This window comes from Planococcus citri, chromosome 2 (genome assembly GCF_950023065.1).
Source record: "Planococcus citri chromosome 2, ihPlaCitr1.1, whole genome shotgun sequence".
In the NCBI taxonomy this organism is placed as follows: Eukaryota; Metazoa; Arthropoda; class Insecta; order Hemiptera; family Pseudococcidae; genus Planococcus; species Planococcus citri.
In genome coordinates, this window is record NC_088678.1 from 72,207,928 (window position 1) to 72,232,439 (window position 24,512).

Consider the following 24,512-nt stretch of genomic DNA (forward strand, 5'->3'; position numbering starts at 1 on the left):
ATGTTTTCGAATCTTATGATCATGTAGATTACACCAAACGATTGATAATAATGTGGAAATTTCCATAATTCATTGGAGCCCACTGACCATTTTTTCCGCTCCTCTGTGTAGAATAAATATATAGGTGCCTACAGATATGCATGTCACAAAACTCTTTATCATTCATATTTTGCGATTTTATCGCTATGCAACATCAGTTGGGTAGGTATAGCTAAAGATGATATCATACATTGACAAGCATTGTTTCATTTGTAATGTGCCAAAATATTCGCCAGGCATATTTCGAGATTTTTTTACGTAGGTATGACGCGAGTGATGGTTGCGAAAATGAATTACTATTTACTCATTTATGTATGTTTAATGGGTCTTCTAACTGTAGTAAGTACAAAATATGTATGTATAGGTATTTTAAATACTATTCGAGTACCTATAGGTAGGATAAATGAGCAATTTAATTAAGCATTTACTGCCATGTTTCATCATTTTACACTTAGAATAGTCAGATGACTCAATACGCCAACAGATTCAGAAATTTCAGCATCGAGTCTGAAACTGGCAGCGCTCATTTGGTTACGATGAAAATATACCAAGATAAAAAAGAACATAAGATAGCTGCGACGGTGAACATTACCAAGGATATTCATGTTAAAAGTGTAAGTTCTTCTTTAACTGGTAACCTGGTAGATACCTAAGTACCTACTTACAATAAGAAACAAAACAAAAAAAAAACGATTCATATTAATGTTGTATTTTTCCCCTCTTAACATAAAGATTGAAGTTATTGTATACCGATGCTCGTTTGAAAAATCCGACTGCGAAAATTTTCAAAAATGGAAGTTCACTCGAAATTTGAAATCAGTTGTTTACATGAAGAATCAAATATGGACTCCGATTTTCGACCACATTACACCAAAACTGGATATTCCGTTCATTAAAAAAGTTCGACATTGCATTAAAATTTAAAATCAAAGTTCAAACGAGAATAGGTAAGGTACCTAAGATTTGTACCTAATTTTAATTTTTTTTTTTTTTCGGTTCATTACAGAACATTTATCAAACGCCAAATGCAAATCTGGACACAAAAGCGGGAGTAACGTGGTATCCGGAATTGGCAAATTATTTCTGGCGAGCTGATGTAATATTAAATGATCAAAAAGATAAGAAAGCTTTTGTAATGAAATTGGAACTGGAGATATTCACTTTTGTTGAAAGGAATAACAAAAAGGATCGAGGAAGCACACGAATAACAAAGACAAGAAGCCAATAAATTACGCATTTTTTGTAAAGTTGGAATCATGTTTTATTTTACTTAAACGAAGGAAAAATTGATTCATTGTGCTAATATTCTTTTGAATTAACTGATCCCAAAACACTTGACATGAATTTAGTGAATTATTCCATCTCAAACCAGTCCTTTTTTAGGCATACCTACCTATTTGGATTTACCTGAAAAATAATTTTTTCGTCATAATGCCCAACATTGGAGTCCTCTGTTTGCTCGGAGCTGGTGAAACTTGGAGAAAGTTAAGAGCTATAGGTACCTAATTTCAAAAATATTTGTAGAGAATTTCAAAACTTCAAAGTTGAACTTTCAATAAAAAAATTGGTTGATATATTCAGAATCAGCCCATTTAAAAATGTGTAAATGGATCTGTCATACGATATCGGGTACAGTCGGAAATACTTCGTTCCACTTGTTCTATTTTTCTGAAATTTTTCTATTGTGGTAACTGATACGTGATAACTCTCAAACTCTGTTCTTACCGTACTACATTATGATTACATTACTAGTTCAGCATTTTCCATAATATTAATCGTTAGATGGATCAATTATCATCATTTCAAGGTGGTTTTTTAATAAAGTTACCTAAAAGCCTGATAGTGTTGATACATATCGTTCATCAACTGAACATACTCCACGAAACATATTACCTATGTACGCAAATTTGGAATATATGAGTTGAAAAACAATTGTCGAAAGCTCGGAAATACGTAATAATCTACTTAATTCAATACTGTTTTTTCATATTTTCTGCTGGTAGCAGAAACTCTCTCGCCTCTACCAAATGTTTCTAGTGTTGCAAAATTTTTAGGGGTTGATGTTCAATGCAATTTAAAATGGGATGTATACATTAATAAATTAACCTGTCGTTTGTCATCTATAAACTTTCTACTCTTTCAGCTAAGACAAATTACAAATCAAAAAACTCTCAGACTTGCATATTTTGGACTATTCCACTCTACATTGGCCTATGGGGTGGTTTTTTGGGGAGGTAATGCATCATATGTCAAGCAAATTCTCACACTTCTCACACTACAAAAACGTGCGATAAGAACAATTTATAAAATAACTCTAAGACAAACATGCAGGCCCATCTTTGTTGATAATAAAATCCTCACTACAATATCACAATATATTTTGGACATATCTCTCATGGTTTATACGAAGGTTATAACCTTTCCAAAAATTACCCATCCATACAGCACAAGATCACTAGGTAACCTTAGAACTCCCCACCACCGTACAAAACTTCTCCGGTGTAGTGCTGTATCATCTGCAGCAAAAGTATACAATCGGATTCCAGGGAGTGTTAAAAACCAGCCAACTGCAAAAAAATTTAAAATTGCTCTCAAAGAATGGCTGATCAATAGTGCTTTTTATACCCTGGAGGAATATCTTGGCTACTCTGATCAATAATTGCTTGAATTTTGATTTTGTATGTATAGTTTCAAATCTTCATCTTTTTATGTTTTAATCATGTCTTTTATTTTATTTAAATCTGAAAATTGTATCTTATACGTAGATAAGTAATCAAAAATTTTTACAGTTTTCAATTATGTAATGCTCAACGTGATATAATGGCAGCACATTGCTGCCGCATGTATCTCAAATATACAATTTGAATTTGAATTTGAATCTTCGCCTCTACAGTGACAGTGGTTTTTCAATCAACATCAACTATCAAGTAATTTCATAATGAACATCATTAGTATTGGGCTTTAGTTGTGGAAAAAGAAACCGAAAAATACTTAACACCAAAAATTTGAATTTGAAAAACTAGTGTTAGGGAAGATCATCGTCAAATAAAAATGATAAAATCATCGCACCGACAAAGCAGTAGGATTTGGCCTTTGGGAACTGGAAAGAACCGAAAGATGACGATGAAATAATAAATACAAGTTGAAGGAAGTACCTTTGACAATACCCGACAGCTTCCGAGTTTTTGCACCGGAAAAAAAATTAATGCACTTTAACGTCTAGTGACATTGCTGTTTTTTCAAGAGCTATTCTTCTTCCAATTTCCTTGGCTGATCCTCCATGAGGCACAAGTATCCACAAGAGAATCCAAATAAATGAATGAGTTCACTTTTTCAAATTCATTCAGGGCTTCGGATTCTGGTAAGTATCCTGCTCTATCAGCAACCATGACCTTGGTTTTCCCCACATTTATGAGGAGTCCCATGTCCTCACTGACCATCCTAACATGCTTCATCAGTTCTGCCAGTTCCTCTTCACTTAAGGCTATTAAGGTGGTGTCATCAGCGTAACAGAGATTGGAGATACTTCTCCTCCTATCTTGATGCTGTCTTCCCAGTTCTCTAAGGCTTTTTGCATGATGTACTCACCACAGATGTTCAACAGCAGAGGTGTGAGTATGTAGTCCTGCCTTATTACTCTCCGTTCTTACTGAAACGGGTTCAACTCTTCTCCACCTACTCTCATCATCATCTCATTCTTGTCATATAGTGATTTGATCAGCTCAATTAGGTGCTCTGGGGCTCCCATCTTGCATAGTATCTCATAGGCATACAGCTTTGTCTGATTGACACAGTCTAAGGCCTTTGCACAGTCAACGAAGCGTAGTACTGCAGGGATGTTGAATGCACAGAATTTTTCAATTACCTATTTGTCTGATGTTCAAAATCTGCTCTCTTATACTTACCTCTTCCAGGCATAAAACCTGCCTGTTCAGGTGGTATCTGCCTATGCATGTATGCCTTGATCCTATTGTTGATTATTTGGAGCATCACTTTGCTGGCATGTGGAATTAGTGCAACACCTCCTATAATAAAAGGCCTGGGCGCTGGTTTCATGACATCACAACTGTAGGTCGACCAATGTACTACAGTACAATACGTTTAGTACACAAAATCAAACTTTTTAAAAGAAAATACCACTAAAATTCCAATTTTATTTTAGTTACTATTATTTACTGCATATTAGACACATTATTAAAATGAAAAAAGTATTTTAAGTATCACAGATTCAACTATTTCAGTGGGTAACATACTAATACTGATCTAAAAACAAGAACATGGATATGGAAAAACGAACATATCTTTTGTGATTTAAATTAAAATAAATTTTAAAAACCATTCACTGATTAAAAATGTACAGTAGATATGGTAAACATACTCGATAAATATTTTTAAACCTATTTTCCAGTGTAATCAATCTCAATTGTAAGGGTTGAAAACTTAGTAGTAGAAGAAGAAGAAGTAAAAAAATTACCCTTCAATGTAAACCTACCTAAGAGATTCATGGATTTATTTAATATGGAAGAAAAGTTGGTGTACCGCAATTCTAGGCAGAATCTAAAATTAACCTGTAAAGGTATGAAAAATCATAATGTAATTCTACTAACAAGGGAGGTGCCCCAGGTGACATGCACCAATTTTAATGATTCTTACACCATTGGATAGAGGACATCGAACATAGTCTACCACAAAATTTTCAGCTGCTGAAGTTGATATTTTGATTTTTCAGAGCAATTTTCGATTTTCACATAGCAATTGTGAAAATAGAAAAATCACCCTGGAAGGGTCAAATATCAACTTCAGCAGCTGACAATTTCACCATGGGCTAGTCTTATCATTAGGGCTAGGATTTTTATGATAATGCTTTTTTTTTGTAGCAATACCCTATACGGCATAAATATATTTTCTTTGCGTTTCATTCCATTCTGAGGCAAATAGTGAAAGTTGATAGTGCTTTTTTTTGCTTTTTTTGGGTGTAAATGCTTTAAAATGCTTATTTTGGGCTAAAAACGCAGAAAATTTTGCTTTTTTGGGGCTTTTTTTCATCGTTAGCGCTTTTTTTGGTAAAAAATTGGTAAAATTGAAGAAATTAGTTCCCAAAATACAAAAATTTATCAACTTTTGCACATTTTTGAAAAAGATCAGTTTAAAAAAACAAGAGAGAAAAAACTGAAAATTAACAGATTCAGTTTTCATTTTTCAATTTTTATTTTATTTTATTTTTTTCTAATTTTTTGTTTCAGTTTTTTCCTTTTTTTTTCATTTTCTTCTTTTTGTTCATTTTGGTTCATGTTGTACATATATTTAAGGGAGGTATCTTGCTGGGTTTGAAAAAACCTTCATTTTGATATGTAACATGGTCGGATTTGACAGCGCTTTTTTTTGCTTTTTTCTTACATTTTTAATGCTTTTTTATAGCGCTTAAAACGTGTTTGATAGCGCTTAAAAATCCTAGCCCTACTTATCATAATATGTATTGAAATGCTCAAATAATGTGGAAGGTTTCGGTATGCGACCTCCGCCGACTGTTTTTGACCAATTTTTCCAGATTGCAATGTGAAAATCAAAAAATCGCCCTGGAGGGCTCAAATATCAACTTCAGCAGCTGAAAATTTCACTGTGGGCTAGTCTCATCATGTGTATCGAAATGCCCAAATAATATTGAAGGTTTCGGTATGCGACCTCCACCGACTATTTTTGGCTAATTTTTCAAAATTGCAATGTGAAAATTGAAAAATTGCTCTGCAAAATCGAAATATCAACTTCAGCAGCTGAAAATTTTGTGGTAGACTATGTTCAATGTCCTCTATACAATGGTGCAAGAATCATTTAAATTGGTGCATGTTACCTGGGGCACCTCCCTTGTAAGTATTAATGAATGAATGAATGAATTGTACTACCATGAAAAAAATGCATGTAAAAATAATGTTGATTCTTACACTTTATTTCAATAATGATGATGGTATCATGTCAGATGTAACTTAAGAATTTGTGCTCATTTATTTGTTTTATTCAAATATAGTTATACATTTTTTACCTCATGCATAGGTGCTTAAATAATACCTACCAATTTGTTTACCTCTATTTTTATACACTTTTGTACACTTTTCATTTAGACCTAATGTAAAGAATATACTTATACCTAGTTACCTACTTCATTTCTCATTCGTGATGGTATTTCAAGACTGCTTGAGTTTACGCGAACATTTCTTCAAAACCTCGCTAAAAATCTTTTCACAGTTTATTAGTATCTGAGAGACCTCCATCCTACCAAATTTTGAGCTCAATAAAAATTTTTGCTGGTACTCAAAAATCCAATTTTTCGTAATTTCGATATTTTGGGAACCCCTGGAAAACTAGAAACCTGCGATTTGCGCCAAACGCGACGTTTTGAGGTATATATTCGATTATTTAGATGAAAAAGTTGAATTAAGCTCCCTGTGTATTCGTAATTTTGAACCCTTTTTTTTAGAGCCCCCCATTTTAGGCACCCCTAAAAAAGGCGTCTATGCATATTTTTTGAAATAAATTGAAGAATTTACATTTGAAATACACTAGCAAGTGCTCGATAATTTTTCATATGATTTTTCCTGTAACTTTCAAAATTGAGCTATTTTGTGTCAAATTCTGAGATTTAACTCTTCGAAAAGATGTTGAAATCACGTTGTCACGATTTCATCAAAGTAAAAATCTCAGAATTTGACCCAAAATACGAGTAGCTCAATTTTGAAAGTTACAGGAAAAATCGTATGAAAAACTATCGAACACTGGCTGGTGTGTTTCAAACGTAATTTCTTCAATTTATTTGAAAAAATATGCATAAACGCCATTTTAGGGGTGCCTAAAATGAGGGGCTCTAAAAAAAAGGGTTCAAAATTACGAATAAACAGGAAGCTTAATTTAACTTTTTCATCTAAATAATCGAATATATACCTCAAAACGTTACGTTTGGCGCAAATCGCAGGGTCTTAGTTTTCCAGGGGTTCCCAAAATATCAAAATTACGAAAAATTGGAAAATTGGATTTTTGAGTATCAGCGAAAATTTTTATTGAGCTCAAAATTTGGTATGATGGAGGTCTTTTAGATACTAATAAACTGTAAAAAGCTTTTTAGCGAGGTTCAAAGGGGTAGGATCAAAATGGTGGTTCCAAAATTTTCCAAAAATCAAAACCCCCCCAAAAATCTGCCTCCGAGGTTCGAAAGTAGAAAAATCACCTTGCGTAACGTTTATCGGCTTTGAACAGATATTTTACGCTAAAAAAGTTTTTGAAAATAATACTCAGTGATTCCTAAAATCATTTTCTTATTCGCAACTTTGGGAACCCCTGGAGCCCAAAAAATGGTAATTTTGAGTTAACTGACCACGGATTCGTATTTCAGACATTTATTACAACATTTTTAGAGTGATCAAGTCGAAAATTAGGTGGGGCCAAAAAGTGGCCTTATCGCAACTCCTCCTTTACTTATTGAACTGACTTGCCCATATTTTTATCGCAACGGCAAAAATCGGTTATACGAGGTCCCAAATAGTCACCCACTACGATTGCAGCTCCCTAAGTTTATATTTAAGCGTTTGGGGCAAATTTGAAATGTTTAGCGAAAATCAACATTGAGCCGCGGACGCTCCGAAATGTCTGAAGAGGGCGTTTTTCGCAATTTTTGGGTGTGCAACGTGGGTCCTTGTGGTTTTACACACTTTTCGCCAAAGCCAAAAAATTACCTACAAATTCGTTAGAAAATTCAAAAGTGAACTTCAGCAGCAACATGAGATAGGAAAAGCCCCTGTCCTCGGATTTTGATAGTCTACTTACAGGGTATATTGTTTAGTACGCCGCAAAAATAATTTCTAGCCCATTAGCCTGCCTCCCACCACACCCTCGCTCCTCCAGCGGACCAAAAAACGCATTTTTCAGGTAAAAGTTCTATAGAAACGCGTGTTTGAGAAATGTTTTTTTCTATAAACGAATACCTATGGTTAGAGGAGACATGGGCCTAGTTATCACTCACGTCAGTGGAACGAAATGTAAATTGTGCCGAGTTACCCCTATTAAGGGGGGATGGGAGTTGGAGGAGGATTGGTGAAAGTCGGTAAGCAATTAAGCATATCACTAAAACACTTTTGGCTCAAACATAAAGATGGATATGTATACTTAATAGTGCGGAGTAATTGGAAAGCCTTCTCTCCTGCTGGTGTGTTCATTAGACTCACTTAAAACTGAGCTTTTCTTATATTGTAACAGACTTTTCAATAGATACTATTGCTTTTGCCCCTGACGATCGAAATGTTTGGAAAATTACTTTGAAAGTACATACTACCTACTCAGGTAATATGTATTTATCGTTCAACTATTGAAAATGTCGAAACAAATAAGTACTTAATATCAAATTTTTGTATGTGTATACTTACTTTTACTTACCTACGAGTACGACGTACGTGCGAAATGATTCCAGTTTATTTCTGAAGTGTAGTATAAGTACCCCTTGCTATCGTGGGATAGACTGTACTTATGACATGAATTCGAGGAGCTTACGTCAGAGAATAAATCTAGAGTGGGAAATGGAAAAGTTTATGACGCTAGGTACTTACCTACCTAGCGGCAGTATGTTTTTATTCGATGTAATAGTAAGAACGTGTGATATATGTTCGACCGTTTTCTTTTTATTTTTTATTATTCAATTTGCAATGTAAAGTGTTTCTAATTCGAATGATTAATTAAACTATTTTTCAATGATCTAATATTCGTGTCGTGAAAGTTAATTTGCTCAAAGGAACATGTTTTTCTGATTGATTCGAGTATTGGATCTAATGGAGTAAGTCATATTTTCGAGTACACCGGCATGGTTGGGACTTGATCCCATGCCAGTTCCGGTCAGAATATAGGTCTTATTTCATAGTTAGGTTTAGAGATAGCCAAGGTAAATGGCTCCGTTAAAATCTGAGTACGAAATATCCAAGGTAATGGTTTAGTGGTTAGATTCAATTAGATAGTCTAGTTAAAGACTTAATAGGACCTAATTAATAAAATGAGATGATCTCGGAGTAGATCTATTAAGACAGTACCATCTATTTTCTCCCTTGAGGTTGAAATGTACGTAATTCTTAGCTAATTACAATTCGAATTATATAATTAGGACAAGTCCGAAACATGATTGTCGTTTTGATAGGCTCTGCCTATTTTGTAAATAATGTGTAAATCTCCCCTCTCTTTTGGTTTCTTGCTTGTTAATTCGAATCATATTATCATTATTTTCGATAGAGCTTAATTTTATGTTGATAGGTAGGTTTCCTTTTATCCTAAATACCCATCCCAATAATCCAATATGTGAATCCTTTTATACCTACAACACTCGCTACTCTCCCTAGTCTAAAAATATTCATCAATTCCCTAATACCTATCCAACATAAAATTAAAATGGCGCCCAACGTGGGGCTAGGGCTTAGTGTGTGTAAGTAGGTTTAATTACCTAATTAAAATTATTAATTTTCGATCTTCTCGTGTCAAAATTCCATTCGAACATGTGGTTCAAATTTTAACATGAAAATAGGATTCGAATAACAAATAGGCCTAGATTAGTTTTATCTCGTTATCGCAATGTGCCATTCTCTCGCCTATAGGAAAGTTCGGTCAGTCTCGGATAGGTAGGTACTGAATTGGTAGGTACCTATCTTCCTAGGGGTATTTGCGTGTGAGAGAGAATGTTTTAACTCGTGCATAATTGTACTAGCCTTCTAACGCGATAAAATTGTAACAGAAAAGTACCAGACCATCGAATGCAACGAGTACCAACGAGAAACGAACGAGATAACGATTACTCTTCAGCTGCTACAAAGTACCAGAATTGCTTAGCATTGGAAATAAAACATGTTACAACTAGATTTACGTTCAAGTACGTTGTATTGCTATGGCAAGGCAGGGTTTGAGTAATAAAGGCCGCTAAATTATTTTCCCCTCTCCCGCATATGTTCGAACACCCGAGTGTTTGAAATATGCCTTAGTATTAGTATGTGTTTTTATAATAAAATCATCAGAAAATTAAATAAAAAAATTACGTGTAGAAAAATCGACACTCGCGTCGACTAAATTCCAAGAATCGTAGGATATTTTTTCTAGGTATTGTTATTGTGATATCGAGTCGCCATTTTGTAATGCTTATCTCTATTGTCTATTTCCAAACGATCGCAGTGTTTTGATACAAGCTCTTTGAGTATTCTTTCTACTTTCATTCGATGAACATCGTTGATTTTGCGTCGCGTAATTTTTCATCTATTTATGCTTTGTTTTTTGCGATTTTTAATTCGAATAAATGATGCGATCGTGTAATTAATGAGTAATTGATTAACGTAAAGGATTTTGTGGAGTTAAGTGCGATTTATTCGTGTTATTGTTCGATTTCGGTATCTCATCAGATCCAGCCGAATACGTTATCTTTGTTTACCTTTTGGAATCGCTTGTTTTCGTATTGATATTTACTATGACTTCGATTGAGGTAAAGATTTTGGAATTTTGTCTAGATATGTGTTGTATTTTTCTTTTGTGTGTATTTGTGTAAGCTCAAAAGTATTTTACGTGCCAAAATTGGTTATGAGAATAACCTGGCGCCTGACGTGAGTATTTGTTTCCTTTTAGATTTGTTTCATGCACGTCAGGTATTTTTGAGCTGTTAGGTTAGTTTGTGTTAATGTTAGAGTAGAATTCGAATGTAAAACCATTACCTAAGGATTCGAATAGTTAGGGAACTAGGTTCAGTTAGGGATTTAGTTAGTTAGGAATATTCTGACCGGAACAAGCCATTGGTGTGCTTGAATCTCCATTAATTCGATTTGTATACAGTGAATAGAGAAGAAGAATTCAACGTTGCTGATATCGACGATTCGATTGTAGACATTCGATCATTCGATCCAGCTATCATCAACTTTACGATAAATAGTAGTGATATTAACCTCGAAATTTCGAATAACGAAGAAAGCGACGATTCTGTTAAAACGATAACCGAAGCAGACGATTCAATTGAACGAGAACTTCGCGGTATTCGAGACCAGTTTAACGAAACTCGATCCAATTTCTCCGACGACGAATTCGAATTACCTAAAAAGTCCAGAAAATCTCGCAGTTTGTCGAATTCATCATCATCATCGATTGCTTCTGCATCTCCGACTTCGATTACAAATAAATTTGAATTATTATCAACTGAAGAAAAGAAGAGCAAGCGTCAGTCTCGTCATCGTAGAAGAGCTAAACTTTTCTCTCCAGTTGGCCCACATTTACGTGCGATTTCACATCCGCCTGGTTTCTATAAAGAAACAAAACCAACATTTCGACCTCGTACAAAAAAGACGTACGATTCTAACGACAGTGATTATCACGAAGTTCGTGAAGAAATACCTGTTGAAGAAATTGCTGAAGTATTCGACGAAGTCATGCAAGCTGAACTCGAGGAGTTGAGAGCTAAGTACGCTGATTTGCAAGCGACTGAGAAGTCTCTTCGCGAGAGATTGAATACTCGAGAATCTCTCCAGAATGATCCAGTTCCAGGAACGTCAACTGGAACCGGAGGTGTCTCTGCCAAACAATTATGTGATATATTGGCTGTTAATAATAGTACTTTTGCCGAAGAAGTTGCTAAACAATTCTCTATCTACGTACCACAACCTCAACAACAAGGTGGACGTGGTGGTGGAGGTGGAAGTCGAAATCAAGACTTCGTTCCTCAACCTACTTGTTTGATAATACCGAAACGCAACTATAATTTAGCAGCTGATAGCGAAGAGCTTTCTTTCGGTATTCCTGGTACTAGATCATTATTGAAAATTTCACCAGTTGTATTTTCCAGCGTCGATAATTCGAATCACAACAAAGCTACCAAGACAATTCTTCAAAATGCTCGTTTGAAATCTTGGACAGCTGGAAAAGACCATCGTTGTGTCGAAGAATTCATTGTAGAATTCGAAAACGAAATTCGTCAACTAGTTAAAACCAACCAAGAATACAATATTGGATTCGATCATTTTCTCGATTCTCCAGATTTATTGAATTTCAAGAAACAAATGAAAGTAGATACTCCATGGCATGAGAATGCGATCAAATTGATTCAAATGTATTCGAATGTTCGTGAGCATTCTAATGAATTAAAATGTTTCAATGAGAGTGTCAAAAAACCTCAACAGAGTGCTGTCGATTATGCCACTTTTTGGTTACGTCGTTTACATTGGAACTCCTCGGTAGAAGCGAAATACGTATCTGAAGTTTTATTGGAAGACAATAAAATTGGAATGAAATATCGAGAAATTTTCAAAGAGTGTTCACCAACCGACTCTATTGAAGATTTAATTGAAAAAATTACGAAACTTGAATTCTCCGGTACTTCTAAAGAAAAGAATATTGACGCATCTTCGTATTATCATCAAGTCACGAAACCTATGCTTGACAAAGAGAAGAAATCATATTCGAATAAGGATGGTTCAAGTTCCAGTAAAAGTTCCAGTGGTTCCAGTTCGAATAAAGAGCCACCAAAGCCATTTTCGAATAAGCCGAATCCTTTTGAAAAGTTTAAAAAGGGTCAGCTGCTCAAATACGTCAGTTCAAAAGATGGCAAATACCAATTGAAGAAAATTGAGAGCATAAAGGAAGTAGAAAATGAACCTAATGCTCAAATTTACATCATCGATCAAAATCATCAATTAGCCGATTACGTGAAGCCGAAAGAAAATGAACCAGAACCTGAAGGTGAAGCTTTCGATTGCGAATTCGATCCAAATGATTTAAACTACTGAAAGGTGCTACCAAAGGTCGCAGTAGTACCTTCACTCGAGTCAAGCCGACCAAAAAGTTCACTTTACCGAATGCTTCCATTGTAAATACCAAAAATGCACCGATTGTACCACCAGTTATTCCAGAAATTCCAAAACAGAAAGAACCAGTTTATTTGTTTTGTGATGGAATACTTTACATCGGTAGCAACGTCATGTTCCGTTTCTTGCGTCAATATGATAAGAAACCCGCTTGTAATTTGGAAAATTACAAATTAGTTGGTGACAATTTAACTGCTAAAAAAGTCAATCAGTTATTCGATGAACACACCTTCGATATTCCGCCCGGCGTCGAACATGCAATTATCCATCTAGGATTGCAAGAATCAATATTCAAGAAGCTTGATAGTTCGATTTTCCAAATGGAATTGGAAAAATTGATCATGCGATTACGTGATAATTACCAACTTAAGCACATTGTTCTCGCTTTGATCGCTCCGACTAACTTTGCTGTTCCAACAGTAGAATATTGGGAAACTCTCGAAGAAGTAAATAAAACGATTTACTTTACAGCAGGCAAGCAAGATAAATGCCTGTTTTGGAACGCGTTTTCTCCATTTGTAAAACGTAACGAACTAATTCCAAATGAAAAGCGATGGTTTAAATACGTGGCTGAAGGAAATATCTTGTACGATATAAAACGAGAATTATATCAAGGTGGAGTTAATCCGAAGACCGCTAAAGCAGATTTGGCAGGTTGGAAAATATTCGAATTAAATAAACTACAATACGAAATGTGTAGCTTTATGAAGAAATTTTGCCATATCAACATATTCGAATCTACAAAGCCACAACCTAAAGATGAAAATCTCGATCATCTTTATGGACGTACAGATGCTCCAGTGGTATTCAATTTGAATGACAGCATCATCGACGTATTACAACCAGTCGATATTGAGTATTCGAATAAAGACATTTCACCTAAAATCAAAGTTCAATTTGGCAAAATTGAGATCGATGCTCTGATTGATAACGGGTGTTCGCACGTTCTAATGAACGAAAACGCTTACGAGCGTATATTAGCAGAATATCCAGAATACAAGAAGAGCGAAGTGAGAGCTGAAGGGATGGGCCAGAAGTTTACATTGGCTGCTACAAAATCACATCCTAAGATAAATAAAATGGCATATTTATCAATCAGCTTTCCTACTCAAAAGCCAAATAAGAGCGTCTATAACATTCAAGTATTCATTGTTAAAGACCTCAACGCTCAGCTTATCATCGGTCGCAACCTAATGCGAGCATTCGAAATGGTCATCTTTACGGCGAAAAATTATATCGAATTAACTGATCCTGCCAATACTTCCGGTAAAAATCGAACGTTCACGATTCCGTATCAAGAAGCTGAAAAAGTTCCAGTCAATTTCGAATTAAAACCTGATCCTAAACAACAGCCGTTAAAAGAGGTTCATTTCATCAACTTCATCAAACCAGAAGAAATATTTTCGATTAGCGAGAATCCTGAGTATGTCATCGAAACTGAGCTTCGTTACAAAATCGAAGAAGCTGTCGAAGGCACCGAATTATCTCAAAAAAACAAAGGTACGTTGCGTAAACACCTATATAATAATTATGAGCCATTTGAAAACAGGATAGGTCTATGTAATTGTTACGAGCATAGGTTTGCCTTTGTGGGAAATAAACTTCCCCCTCCTCATAAAGTTTGGTGTAAAACCAGGCCTATTCCACATCGATATGAAGATGGAGTCCACGAAATCATCCGAAAGTGGAAAGAAGAGGGAAAGGTAGTTGAAAGACAGTCTCCTTATAAATTAGGATTAGTATACGTTGACAAAGGAGGTGGTAAAGTTCGAATCTGTCTTGATGGTCGTCCATTGAATGAATTTATCTATCGTCATTCTACAGAACCTCCGAACATAAACCATATGCGTATGAAGTTCAAAGACGCAAACTACTTTACGATATTCGATTTCAACAATGGTTTTATGCAAATCAAAGTAGTCGATGACCAACAATGCGTTTTATCATTTACTGTCGATGGCATTCCATTAGTCATGACAGTAGTTGGTTTTGGTACGGAGGACTCCCTTGCAGCATTTGTCTACGCTCTGAGATTGGTACTCCGCGGATGTGAAGATTTCACAGGAGTTTACGTAGACGATGTAATTATCTATTCGAAGACAATAGAGGAGCATCTTGAGCATATTCGAATCTTTCTCGAAAAAGTCAAAGCTGCAGGAATGACTTTAAATCTCCGCAAGACACAGTGGTGTCGAAGAAAAATAAAATATTTGGGAATGATCTTTTCTGACGAAGGCGTACAGGTAGATCCAGAAAAGATAGAACCGATATTGAACTTTGAGCTTCCCAAAGACGTAAAGTGCCTCCAGCAGTTTCTCGGTATGTTTCAGTACTACCGAGAATATATGCCAAGAATCAGCCTGCTGTGTGAGCCTTTATATGCGATGATTGCTAAAAAAGGTGTTTTCATTTGGACTGAAGAGAACATCCAATGTTTCAATTTATTGAAACAAGAATTAGCCAATGAAACCCTTCTCACTTACCCTGACTTTTCCAAGCCCTTCTATGTGTATACTGATGCGTCTACGAAGGCAATTGGAGGTGTTGTTATGCAACCGAATAGAAAGAATGGGAAAGAGCTTATGATGCCGATAGCTTTTACTTCCAGAGTCTTAAAAGGATACGAAAAATCCTACTCTGTGATGGAGCTAGAATTATTAGCCGTTGTACATCTATTGGCTAAAAATTATTATCTGCTCGCTGGAAATGAGGTGAACTTGTATACTGACAACATAGCAGTCACCTATTTAAAGAAAAATCAATTACTTCCGAATAGAATTATAAAGTGGTTACTTTATCTGGATAATTTTCGTATCAATATTCGTCATATTGCTGGAGCTGATAATTCGATCGCAGATTTTTTGTCTCGCTATTCATTTAACATCACTGAAAACGATAAGAATTTCACCATATTTCTATTCGATTATGTAACACCGAAGTGTTTGTATACTGAATTTCGAAGACTTCGTTCGATTCAAAATAATGATACAGCAGTTCAAAATTGGATCGCAAAAGCACCAGAACGAGTTCGAATTGATGATGATTTAAAATTGATTGTTTTCCAAAATCAAAATGACCAAGAATGGAGAATTTTTATTCCAAGTAATCTCCAACTTGATATCATTAACCATTATCATTATGACTATGGACACGTTGGAATTACAAAATTAATTCGAATCATTCGAAGGCATTTTGACTGGCCTGGACTGACATCTCAAGTGCAACAATACGTTAATGGTTGTATATCTTGCCAGGTATCAATGCGAACTACGTCAAGATTGTATGGTCCAATTCAATCGATAACATCTGACAATTTTAATCACATTCTTTGTCTGGATAATTTTGGCCCGATTCCATCGAGTACAGCTGGTGTTGACCATGTATTCGTAATAGAGGATCATTTTACCAAATACGTTAGACTTTACCCAATGAAAGTCGTGACCTCTACTAATATCATTGATCGAATGGAAAAATGGATGGCTGAATTTGGTTGCCCAAAGATCATTTTGAGCGATAATGGACCGCAATTTTCTTCAAAACTATGGAGAAAATATTGGCTCAAAAAGAATGTTCAAATACGTTATACATCGCGTTATACGCCAAATTCGAATCCTGCCGAACGCATAATGAGCACATTAGGTTCAAGTATTCGAAAATACCTCAGTGATAAGCAAAAAGCATGGTGTCGTATTATTCCTGATATTGAGCGAAAACTCAATTACACTGACAGTGCTGTGACTGGATGTATTCCCTATGAAGCAGTTAAAGGTAGACTCGTTCCTGATCCACTCGTTGAAATTGTAAAGAAACGGAAATTACCTGAAAATCTCCATCAGAAGATATTCGATAATCAACGTAAAGAAATCGAGAAAAGAAGAGAATATTTTAGCAAAGTTCATCCTCCAGTTCGATTAAAAGAAGGGGATCGTGTCTTCGTAAAAAACCGAGTCCAATCTTCGAAAGAAAAAGGTGTCGCCGCTAAACTGTCTCATCAGTGGAAAGGTCCTTATAAAATAGTCAGTAAACCTTGGATCAACGTTTACGAGTTGGAAGACGAAAATAGACCCGGCTACATCATTCGTGAGAACATTAGACATCTGAAAAAATACGACAAGGCAACTGATGATCCAGAAACGCCTCCTATAGAGTAGTGTCTTAAGTTTCGTCTTGTCTTAGCCTTCTTTTCTCCCTCTCTCTTTTTTATTTATATTTTAGCGTTATAAAATAGTTTGTATTCGAATAAAAAAGTCTCATAGAATTATTCTAATCTATGAAAAATGGTATTTTAATTTGTTCACAGAATAACATGTACGCGAGTTGTCTTGAGGGACACGTACATCCTCTAAAGAATCAACAAATGCAGAACATCGCTGCTCATACTTGCACAGCAGATGACCTTGATCTACGAGTAATGTACGTACGTGGAAAACAGCAGCGGACATTATTGATTGTTTTCCAAGAGGTCACCTGTCCAATTAAAACAACCATCCGCCGCTATATCGATCGTCTCAATCTTCATCCTGAACTGGCAGAGTACTACAGAGAGAGCGAATTTCAACGAATCGAGCTGTATATCAGAGAGTATCTCTTAACCATCTTGGCTGCTGATCTGATAAAAGGTTTCAAGCGTTGCGTCATATCCGATCCGGCTCCGAGGCTATCTGAACAGGTGTCTTCCGTTGCAGTTGAGATCATTAATTTACGATCGTTCTTAGTTGACTCAATCACCTCGCTTTGGGTACCTCCGCCTCCTCTCGCTCGTCCGAATCTTTCGATAAATATACGAAGAGCCTTCTCTGTCGACGATTTGAATCTGCCACCGTACGTAATTCCCGCCGTTCATGTTGAAAAAGCTGAAGAAGTCATCGCTCCTATTCGAATTCCAGCAAACGATAACGTCGCAACTGCTCAGTCCGCCGAAGAGAACTCCGATAATGTTTTTGATACGACTGATGGTGACGATGATGATGTGTTCGAATCAAACTCCGAGAAATTAAATAAGACATTCCACGATCTCAACGTTACTCTTTCCGAAGACGATGTTCGAATGATCAATTCAACGAAACGAGAATTATTCGTCAGCCTTACCTGATGTGATACGAAGAAATCTGAGCTGAAAAGCCCAGATGAAAGTTTGCCAGAAGCCAAACGTCATGAGCCCGAAGTGTTGCCTAAGCCACCGAAATCAGTAACATTTCACTTTGCTGAAGGTGAACTACCATCTCATCGATTAGTCACGCCCGACGAACCGCTACCTTTCACTCTTGAAAGCATGTTGGCCCAATTGAAGGCAAATTCGGATAGCGCACCTTCAACTTCATATTTGGTACCTCCAGTGATTGCATCCTCAAGTGATCACATCTTCGTTCGACCGCCGCCTTCAGATGCTGAGAATGAAAAATGCAACGATAAATCCGAGAATTCATCTGATAACAAGAAGCCTGTCGATTCTAATGATGTTGAAAATGTAGTCACTGATAGACCTAGTAATTCGAATGTTCCAGCGGTGATTCCTGCAGCAGTTCCAGTCATCCCTACCAACGATCGTGCTTATCTTCGAGTAACGTTTCCACGGTTCAATTACGCCGAAATCGATGGCAAACAAAACTTCACTCGTGATCTTATCGATTCGAACAAAATCCCAGAGCAGAGATTCAAGACATACGTTCCGCCTTTTTATCCGAGAAATTATATACTTATGGCATTCGAATGGAACGGTCCAGATTTTTCTTCACTCTACTTACGTCTCTGGAATGGCCTCAATAGAGGAACCACCGTTAATTACCATATTGTGGTACCGATTTTCCCACGTTATGTGCGTAGACAGACGTTTGAGTGGCCTCGTACCCGAGTTGAAGCTTTATGCTGGAGAAACCACTTGAACTTTGTGAGGAAAACGGTTTCTGAAGAAATTTTTCCTCACGAGTACGTCGATTTCCCGAGATGGAGCTACGAAGACAGGAACCTGGAGGTGAATCATCTTCTCACCATACTCGGTAATGTACGTGGCCAGGAATTGGAAATAATATTTGATGCGACGTTGCCAGTTTCATTAATCAGCCAAGACGCCGTCGACAATTTAACACCTTTTGTCGATTTTCAATTCACCGAGTTACAACATCCACGCGCCACATACGTACCGTGGAAAGATTTTGTTCGAGTGCTTTCTCACAAACGTACTACCGTTCCGATTCGATTAACCCCTAATATCAGATGGCATGTCGAAGAAGAACATTTGTTCAATTGTTACGTCGCCGATTTCCCTGTATCCAGAGGACGTGATCCAAGGTTAGGAACGATAATTCTTGGAAGACAATTGATTCCGCACATTAATCGATTTGACCCAGATAAATTGGATATGTCGATCATGGGTCCTGAGGAGAATCGAAGGTTGCGATCAATTCGTTGTAAAGAAAAGGTCCCAGAAATTCGAATTAGGGGATTAATGCGAACGTTACGGGAAGCGACTCCTGATGACATCAAGGCTGAATTCGAACCTGTTCAGAATTATTGCATCGAGAAGATAAAAGGTTGCCGTTATGACGAAGATTATGTCGACTTTTAATTCGATTTTTGTGTTTCTTCTTCTCGTGTATTTTGTACGTGTTCCTCGTTGTGAATTTTGTGTACTGTTTATCGATTGCGACTAAATCTACCCGGATATGACTCTGTAAATATTTTATTTTTATTTTTTCTTTTTTATTCGAATTATTGTTATTGGTGTTTAGTTCGATTTGTTTTGTTTTGTTTTTGTTTAAAAATCTGATCATTGAATAATTTTTCCTTATGAAGGTTTTGTAAAATAGTTTATTAGTTTTGTTTATTTGTCATTCGATTTATCATATCAGTAGAAAAATTATTGTATTTTTGTTTCTTACTTGTGTAGTCTAGCTTTTCCTTTTCCTACTCGGCGATTTCTTCCTTGTCGGGGGGAGAGTTTATGTAGTATAAGTACCCCTTGCTATCGTGGGATAGACTGTACTTATGACATGAATTCGAGGAGCTTACGTCAGAGAATAAATCTAGAGTGGGAAATGGAAAAGTTTATGACGCTAGGTACTTACCTACCTAGCGGCAGTATGTTTTTATTCGATGTAATAGTAAGAACGTGTGATATATGTTCGACCGTTTTCTTTTTATTTTTTATTATTCAATTTGCAATGTAAAGTGTTTCTAATTCGAATGATTAATTAAACTATTTTTCAATGATCTAATATTCGTGTCGTGAAAGTTAATTTGCTCAAAGGAACATGTTTTTCTGATTGATTCGAGTATTGGATCTAATGGAGTAAGTCATATTTTCGAGTACACCGGCATGGTTGGGACTTGATCCCATGCCAGTTCCGGTCAGAATATAGGTCTTATTTCATAGTTAGGTTTAGAGATAGCCAAGGTAAATGGCTCCGTTAAAATCTGAGTACGAAATATCCAAGGTAATGGTTTAGTGGTTAGATTCAATTAGATAGTCTAGTTAAAGACTTAATAGGACCTAATTAATAAAATGAGATGATCTCGGAGTAGATCTATTAAGACAGTACCATCTATTTTCTCCCTTGAGGTTGAAATGTACGTAATTCTTAGCTAATTACAATTCGAATTATATAATTAGGACAAGTCCGAAACATGATTGTCGTTTTGATAGGCTCTGCCTATTTTGTAAATAATGTGTAAATCTCCCCTCTCTTTTGGTTTCTTGCTTGTTAATTCGAATCATATTATCATTATTTTCGATAGAGCTTAATTTTATGTTGATAGGTAGGTTTCCTTTTATCCTAAATACCCATCCCAATAATCCAATATGTGAATCCTTTTATACCTACAACACTCGCTACTCTCCCTAGTCTAAAAATATTCATCAATTCCCTAATACCTATCCAACAGAAGTTAGGTATATTTGTAGATTTTTAGCAGCGGGTCAATTCACATTTCTATTCCAAAATTCAATATCATTTATAATTATTATTGTACAAATTTTTAATGGGTCAAAGCCAGCCAAATCAAATTTTCACATCAAAAGTTACGCCGTTTTAGTTCTTTGGATTATTATTTGTACTTATAAATTTTTAAAATTGTTGCTCTTCCTTAACTCAAGCCATTGTTGCTTCTCTGCTTCAAGGTTGAAATTTGGCCCTTTCAAGATAAGATGGTGAAATCCGCACTTTCTCCGATTTGGTCGAAACTCACCCACAATGTTAGTTTGGATGTAAAACCATCCCAAAAATTTTTTTGAGCCGACCCCCCTCCCACCCGAGAAATGTGCCCATACATGCTCAAAATTCAAAATTCCCGTTCTCCGGAGGGGGTGGTCCAAATACTTTGAAACTTTCACAGAAAATAGTCACTAGGTATTTGGGTGTGTGGAATTTTTTTCGGAAAAAATTTTTCACTTTTTGGGGGTTTTTGAGGGGGGGGGGGTTCAAAATTTCAAAATTTCGTAGAAAAAAATGGGGAGGGAGGTCAGCTGCGAAATTTTCTCAGAAATTTAGTTACACCCTAAGGTATAACATATAATTTTCCCAAGGTCCCAAAGGGGGGTGCAACATGGTCAAAAAAAAGAAAGTTTGAAATTGATTTTTTTTGAAAACTCTATTGAAATACCATAGTTGCCATCAAAGGTTTTTTTGGTGCATATTTACTAGAGTGGTGTGGTGAACAACAGAGCTATACTTACCAGAATTTTCAACCCCCTCCCTTCGTATTTAGCCTTCAAAATTGTGTTTTTCAACTGATTTTATGCTTTTTACCAACAATGAAAATTGCGTGGTACCATATTTAAAACACGTTTTTTGGATGTATTTTTGACCCGTAATTGTAAGTATAATATTTTTTTCAAAATTTTTGTTTTGGTGAAAAATTGAAAAAATGTGCCATAGCGGAGGTAAAATGAAAATTGTGGGAGAATCAAATATTAATGAATGTGGTGTCGTTTCTGCATGATTCGATACCACTGAGCACCAATATTTGGACCACCCCCTCCGGAGAACGGGAATTTTGAATTTTGAGCATGTATTGGCACATTTCTCGGGTGGGGGTGGGGGGGGTGGGCTCAAAAAATTTTTTGGGATGGTTTTACATCCAAACTAACATTGTGGGTGAGTTTCAACCAAATCGGAGAAAGTGTGGATTTCACTATCTTATCCTGAAAGGCCCTTTCATAGAAAATAAAGCCAGAAAAATAATCTTTGATTCCTCAAACTAGAAATTATCACCACGTTTTGCCCTTATGCCTTAATTTGATAATTTGTATTTTGTTTTAACAATCAGAATTTCGTTGTACTTACTTAAATTGTGATATTTTTCCGTACGGGTAGGTTAAAATCTTTTCATAGGTACGTCATTTCAGTGCTTTGTTATGGTTCGTATTTTTTTTATAATCAAGAGTTTTCTTCGAAGTACATAGGTAGTACTTAACGATACCTGAAAGTAAATTTTTTGTTAATTGTTTTTTATCCTATTTTTCTTGGAAATATGTAGTAACCATATCACGAATACCTTCGTATTCATTCTGTTTCGAAATAGATAAATACTTCGACTTTGTACCACTCATAAATGCATTTACGTCTTGTTACCTCTACTTCTAGCACGTGCGCAATTATTTGAACAAAGTGCATCATTTCATCAGGTAAGAATAATTTTGTATACTTTGATGGGGAGTTCGGTAAATAGGGTTTAGCTGAAGTTCGAGATGATATGGCACCCCCTCTGGAATGCCAATAAGGCATGGCAGATGGTATTCACTGATGAAAAACATGGAAAGGGTATAGGAGGATAAGGCACCGCTTTGGGCCCAGAAATGGATTTCGACGAAACTCACACCAAAGGCGACCCGTGATGAGAAAATAAGCTGACAAAAATTTCAGACCCCCAGCTTACTTTTTCAAAGGAGGAGGGGCCAAAATGTGTTTTTCAAAGTTTATTTTCCAGTTTTTCGACAAGTGTAGATAAAAATTTCGTGTTTTTTTATAACAATTCTTAAGGTTTAGAGGAAGCCCTTGAAAGGCTATAGGTGGATACGTATTGTGAATTTTCCCCCGACAGCTTCAGGGTTGATATTTGCATGGAAGGTGGGTACCCTTGAGCACCTTCCATCAGGAAAGTTTCAGACCACCAGACCCCCCCCCCGTTTTTGAGAAACCCCCTTTTTTCTGAAATTACAATAATAATTTTTTTCTCAGCCCAAAATTTTCGTTCAAAAGCTACTGCTTACTTCGGCATATCTATCACAGACGCACAGACTATACTCCAATTGGGTCATTTTTATTTTTAATTTAATTGGGACTTTTGGTTATTTATGGCATCTTACTTTGTTACAGTGTTGTGACTGAAATCATATAATACAATTATATTGGCAGGAAAACAATATGTCAACTTGCTCCAGCCCTATCAGCTCAGCATGGGTGATACCAGACGAGGTGGTCATTTCTGGTATTTCTGGTCGAATGCCAGAAAGTGATTCCGTAGCAGAATTTGAAAAAAACTTGTACGAAGGCATCGATATGGTTACAGATGATGAAAGACGCTGGCCAGCAGGTAAAAACCTCCCATTGTGGATACGTAGTGCCTACATGATAGAAATTAATTTATACCGTTACTGAACAGCATTTTTATCATCTCGCTATTCTTCCAGGAATTTTTGGAGTGCCTCTGAGAAATGGGAAATTAAAAGATATCAAACATTTCGACGCTTCATTTTTCAACGTACACTCCAAACAAGCTGACGTAATGGATCCATCAGCACGTCTGCTGCTGGAAGCAACCTATGAAGCGATTGTAGATGCTGGTGTGAACCCAACAACAATAAGGGGTTCGAATACAGGTGTTTTTATTGGAATTTCAGCCAGTGAAACAGATGATTACTACAATAGCCAAGCAAATCGTGCCAGTGGTTATAGTTTGCTTGGTTGTGATAGAGCTTTTTTTGCGAATCGTATTTCATTCACATTTGATCTTAAAGGTAAGACTGTTTACCTGCATTTCAACATTTTAGGAAAGCCTACAACCCCTCCAAATTGACCTGGGCAGTCTAAATTTTCACAGTACAATGGGAGGGCGTTGCTGAAAGTTCCTTCTGAAAGTTGCAACTTTCTTACCTTATTTGACTCCTCTTTAGAGTTAAAAAAGGTAAGTTATGGTTTATGTGAAAGAATAAGGGAGTTGGGTGATAGTCCAGGAAAAATAGCATTCCATTAGGAAAAGTGAGGTAGAAAGGTGAACTTTGGTATATTGGTCCATTTTTTTGTGCTGAACACGAATCCGATGAGTCCCCGCGCGTCCCTGGTGAGCGTTCTCCCCTATTGTGGATCTAAGCCCCCCAAAACCAGTTTTTTGCAAATTTCTCCCCCGCATTGCATTTTAGCGAAAAGTGAGGTTAGATACAAGAATTTACGTCAAATTTCCCATCCAATGATATATCAACTTCACTTCTACCCCCAAGGGAGGTGGAGCAGGAACCATTCAAATGTGAGGGGTTTTCTAAAAAACACAAAAGGGCTATCGGCGCCTAAGAGGGGTGAAATGGTCCCCGACAGCGTTCGAGTTGATATTAGCATGAAAAGTGGGTACCATAGAGAAACCTCCGCGCAAAAAATTTTAGATCCACACCCCCTCCCCTTTTTGCGGAAC

The 24,512-nt window shown here is 36.4% G+C and overlaps 2 protein-coding genes and 1 pseudogene across 2 annotated transcripts; all 3 read left to right on the forward strand.

The window, feature by feature from the left end:
• The first annotated feature begins 276 nt into the window (after nucleotides 1-276).
• On the forward strand, nucleotides 277-1,332 carry LOC135834367 (uncharacterized). The gene is made up of 4 exons (XM_065348230.1): nucleotides 277-378; nucleotides 495-653; nucleotides 772-939; nucleotides 1,046-1,332. Exons 1-4 carry the CDS (start codon nucleotides 304-306, stop codon nucleotides 1,265-1,267), a joined length of 624 nt encoding a protein of 207 aa, XP_065204302.1. The 5' UTR covers nucleotides 277-303; the 3' UTR covers nucleotides 1,268-1,332.
• A 7,177-nt stretch (nucleotides 1,333-8,509) lies between these two features.
• Nucleotides 8,510-20,104, forward strand: LOC135837579 (uncharacterized). Its single transcript, XM_065352904.1, has 2 exons — nucleotides 8,510-10,528; nucleotides 17,191-20,104. Exons 1-2 carry the CDS (start codon nucleotides 10,514-10,516, stop codon nucleotides 17,980-17,982), a joined length of 807 nt encoding a protein of 268 aa, XP_065208976.1. The 5' UTR covers nucleotides 8,510-10,513; the 3' UTR covers nucleotides 17,983-20,104.
• Nucleotides 20,105-22,396: 2,292 nt separating this feature from the next.
• Nucleotides 22,397-24,512, forward strand: part of LOC135837580 (fatty acid synthase-like) — a 33,534-nt pseudogene continuing 31,418 nt past the window's right edge.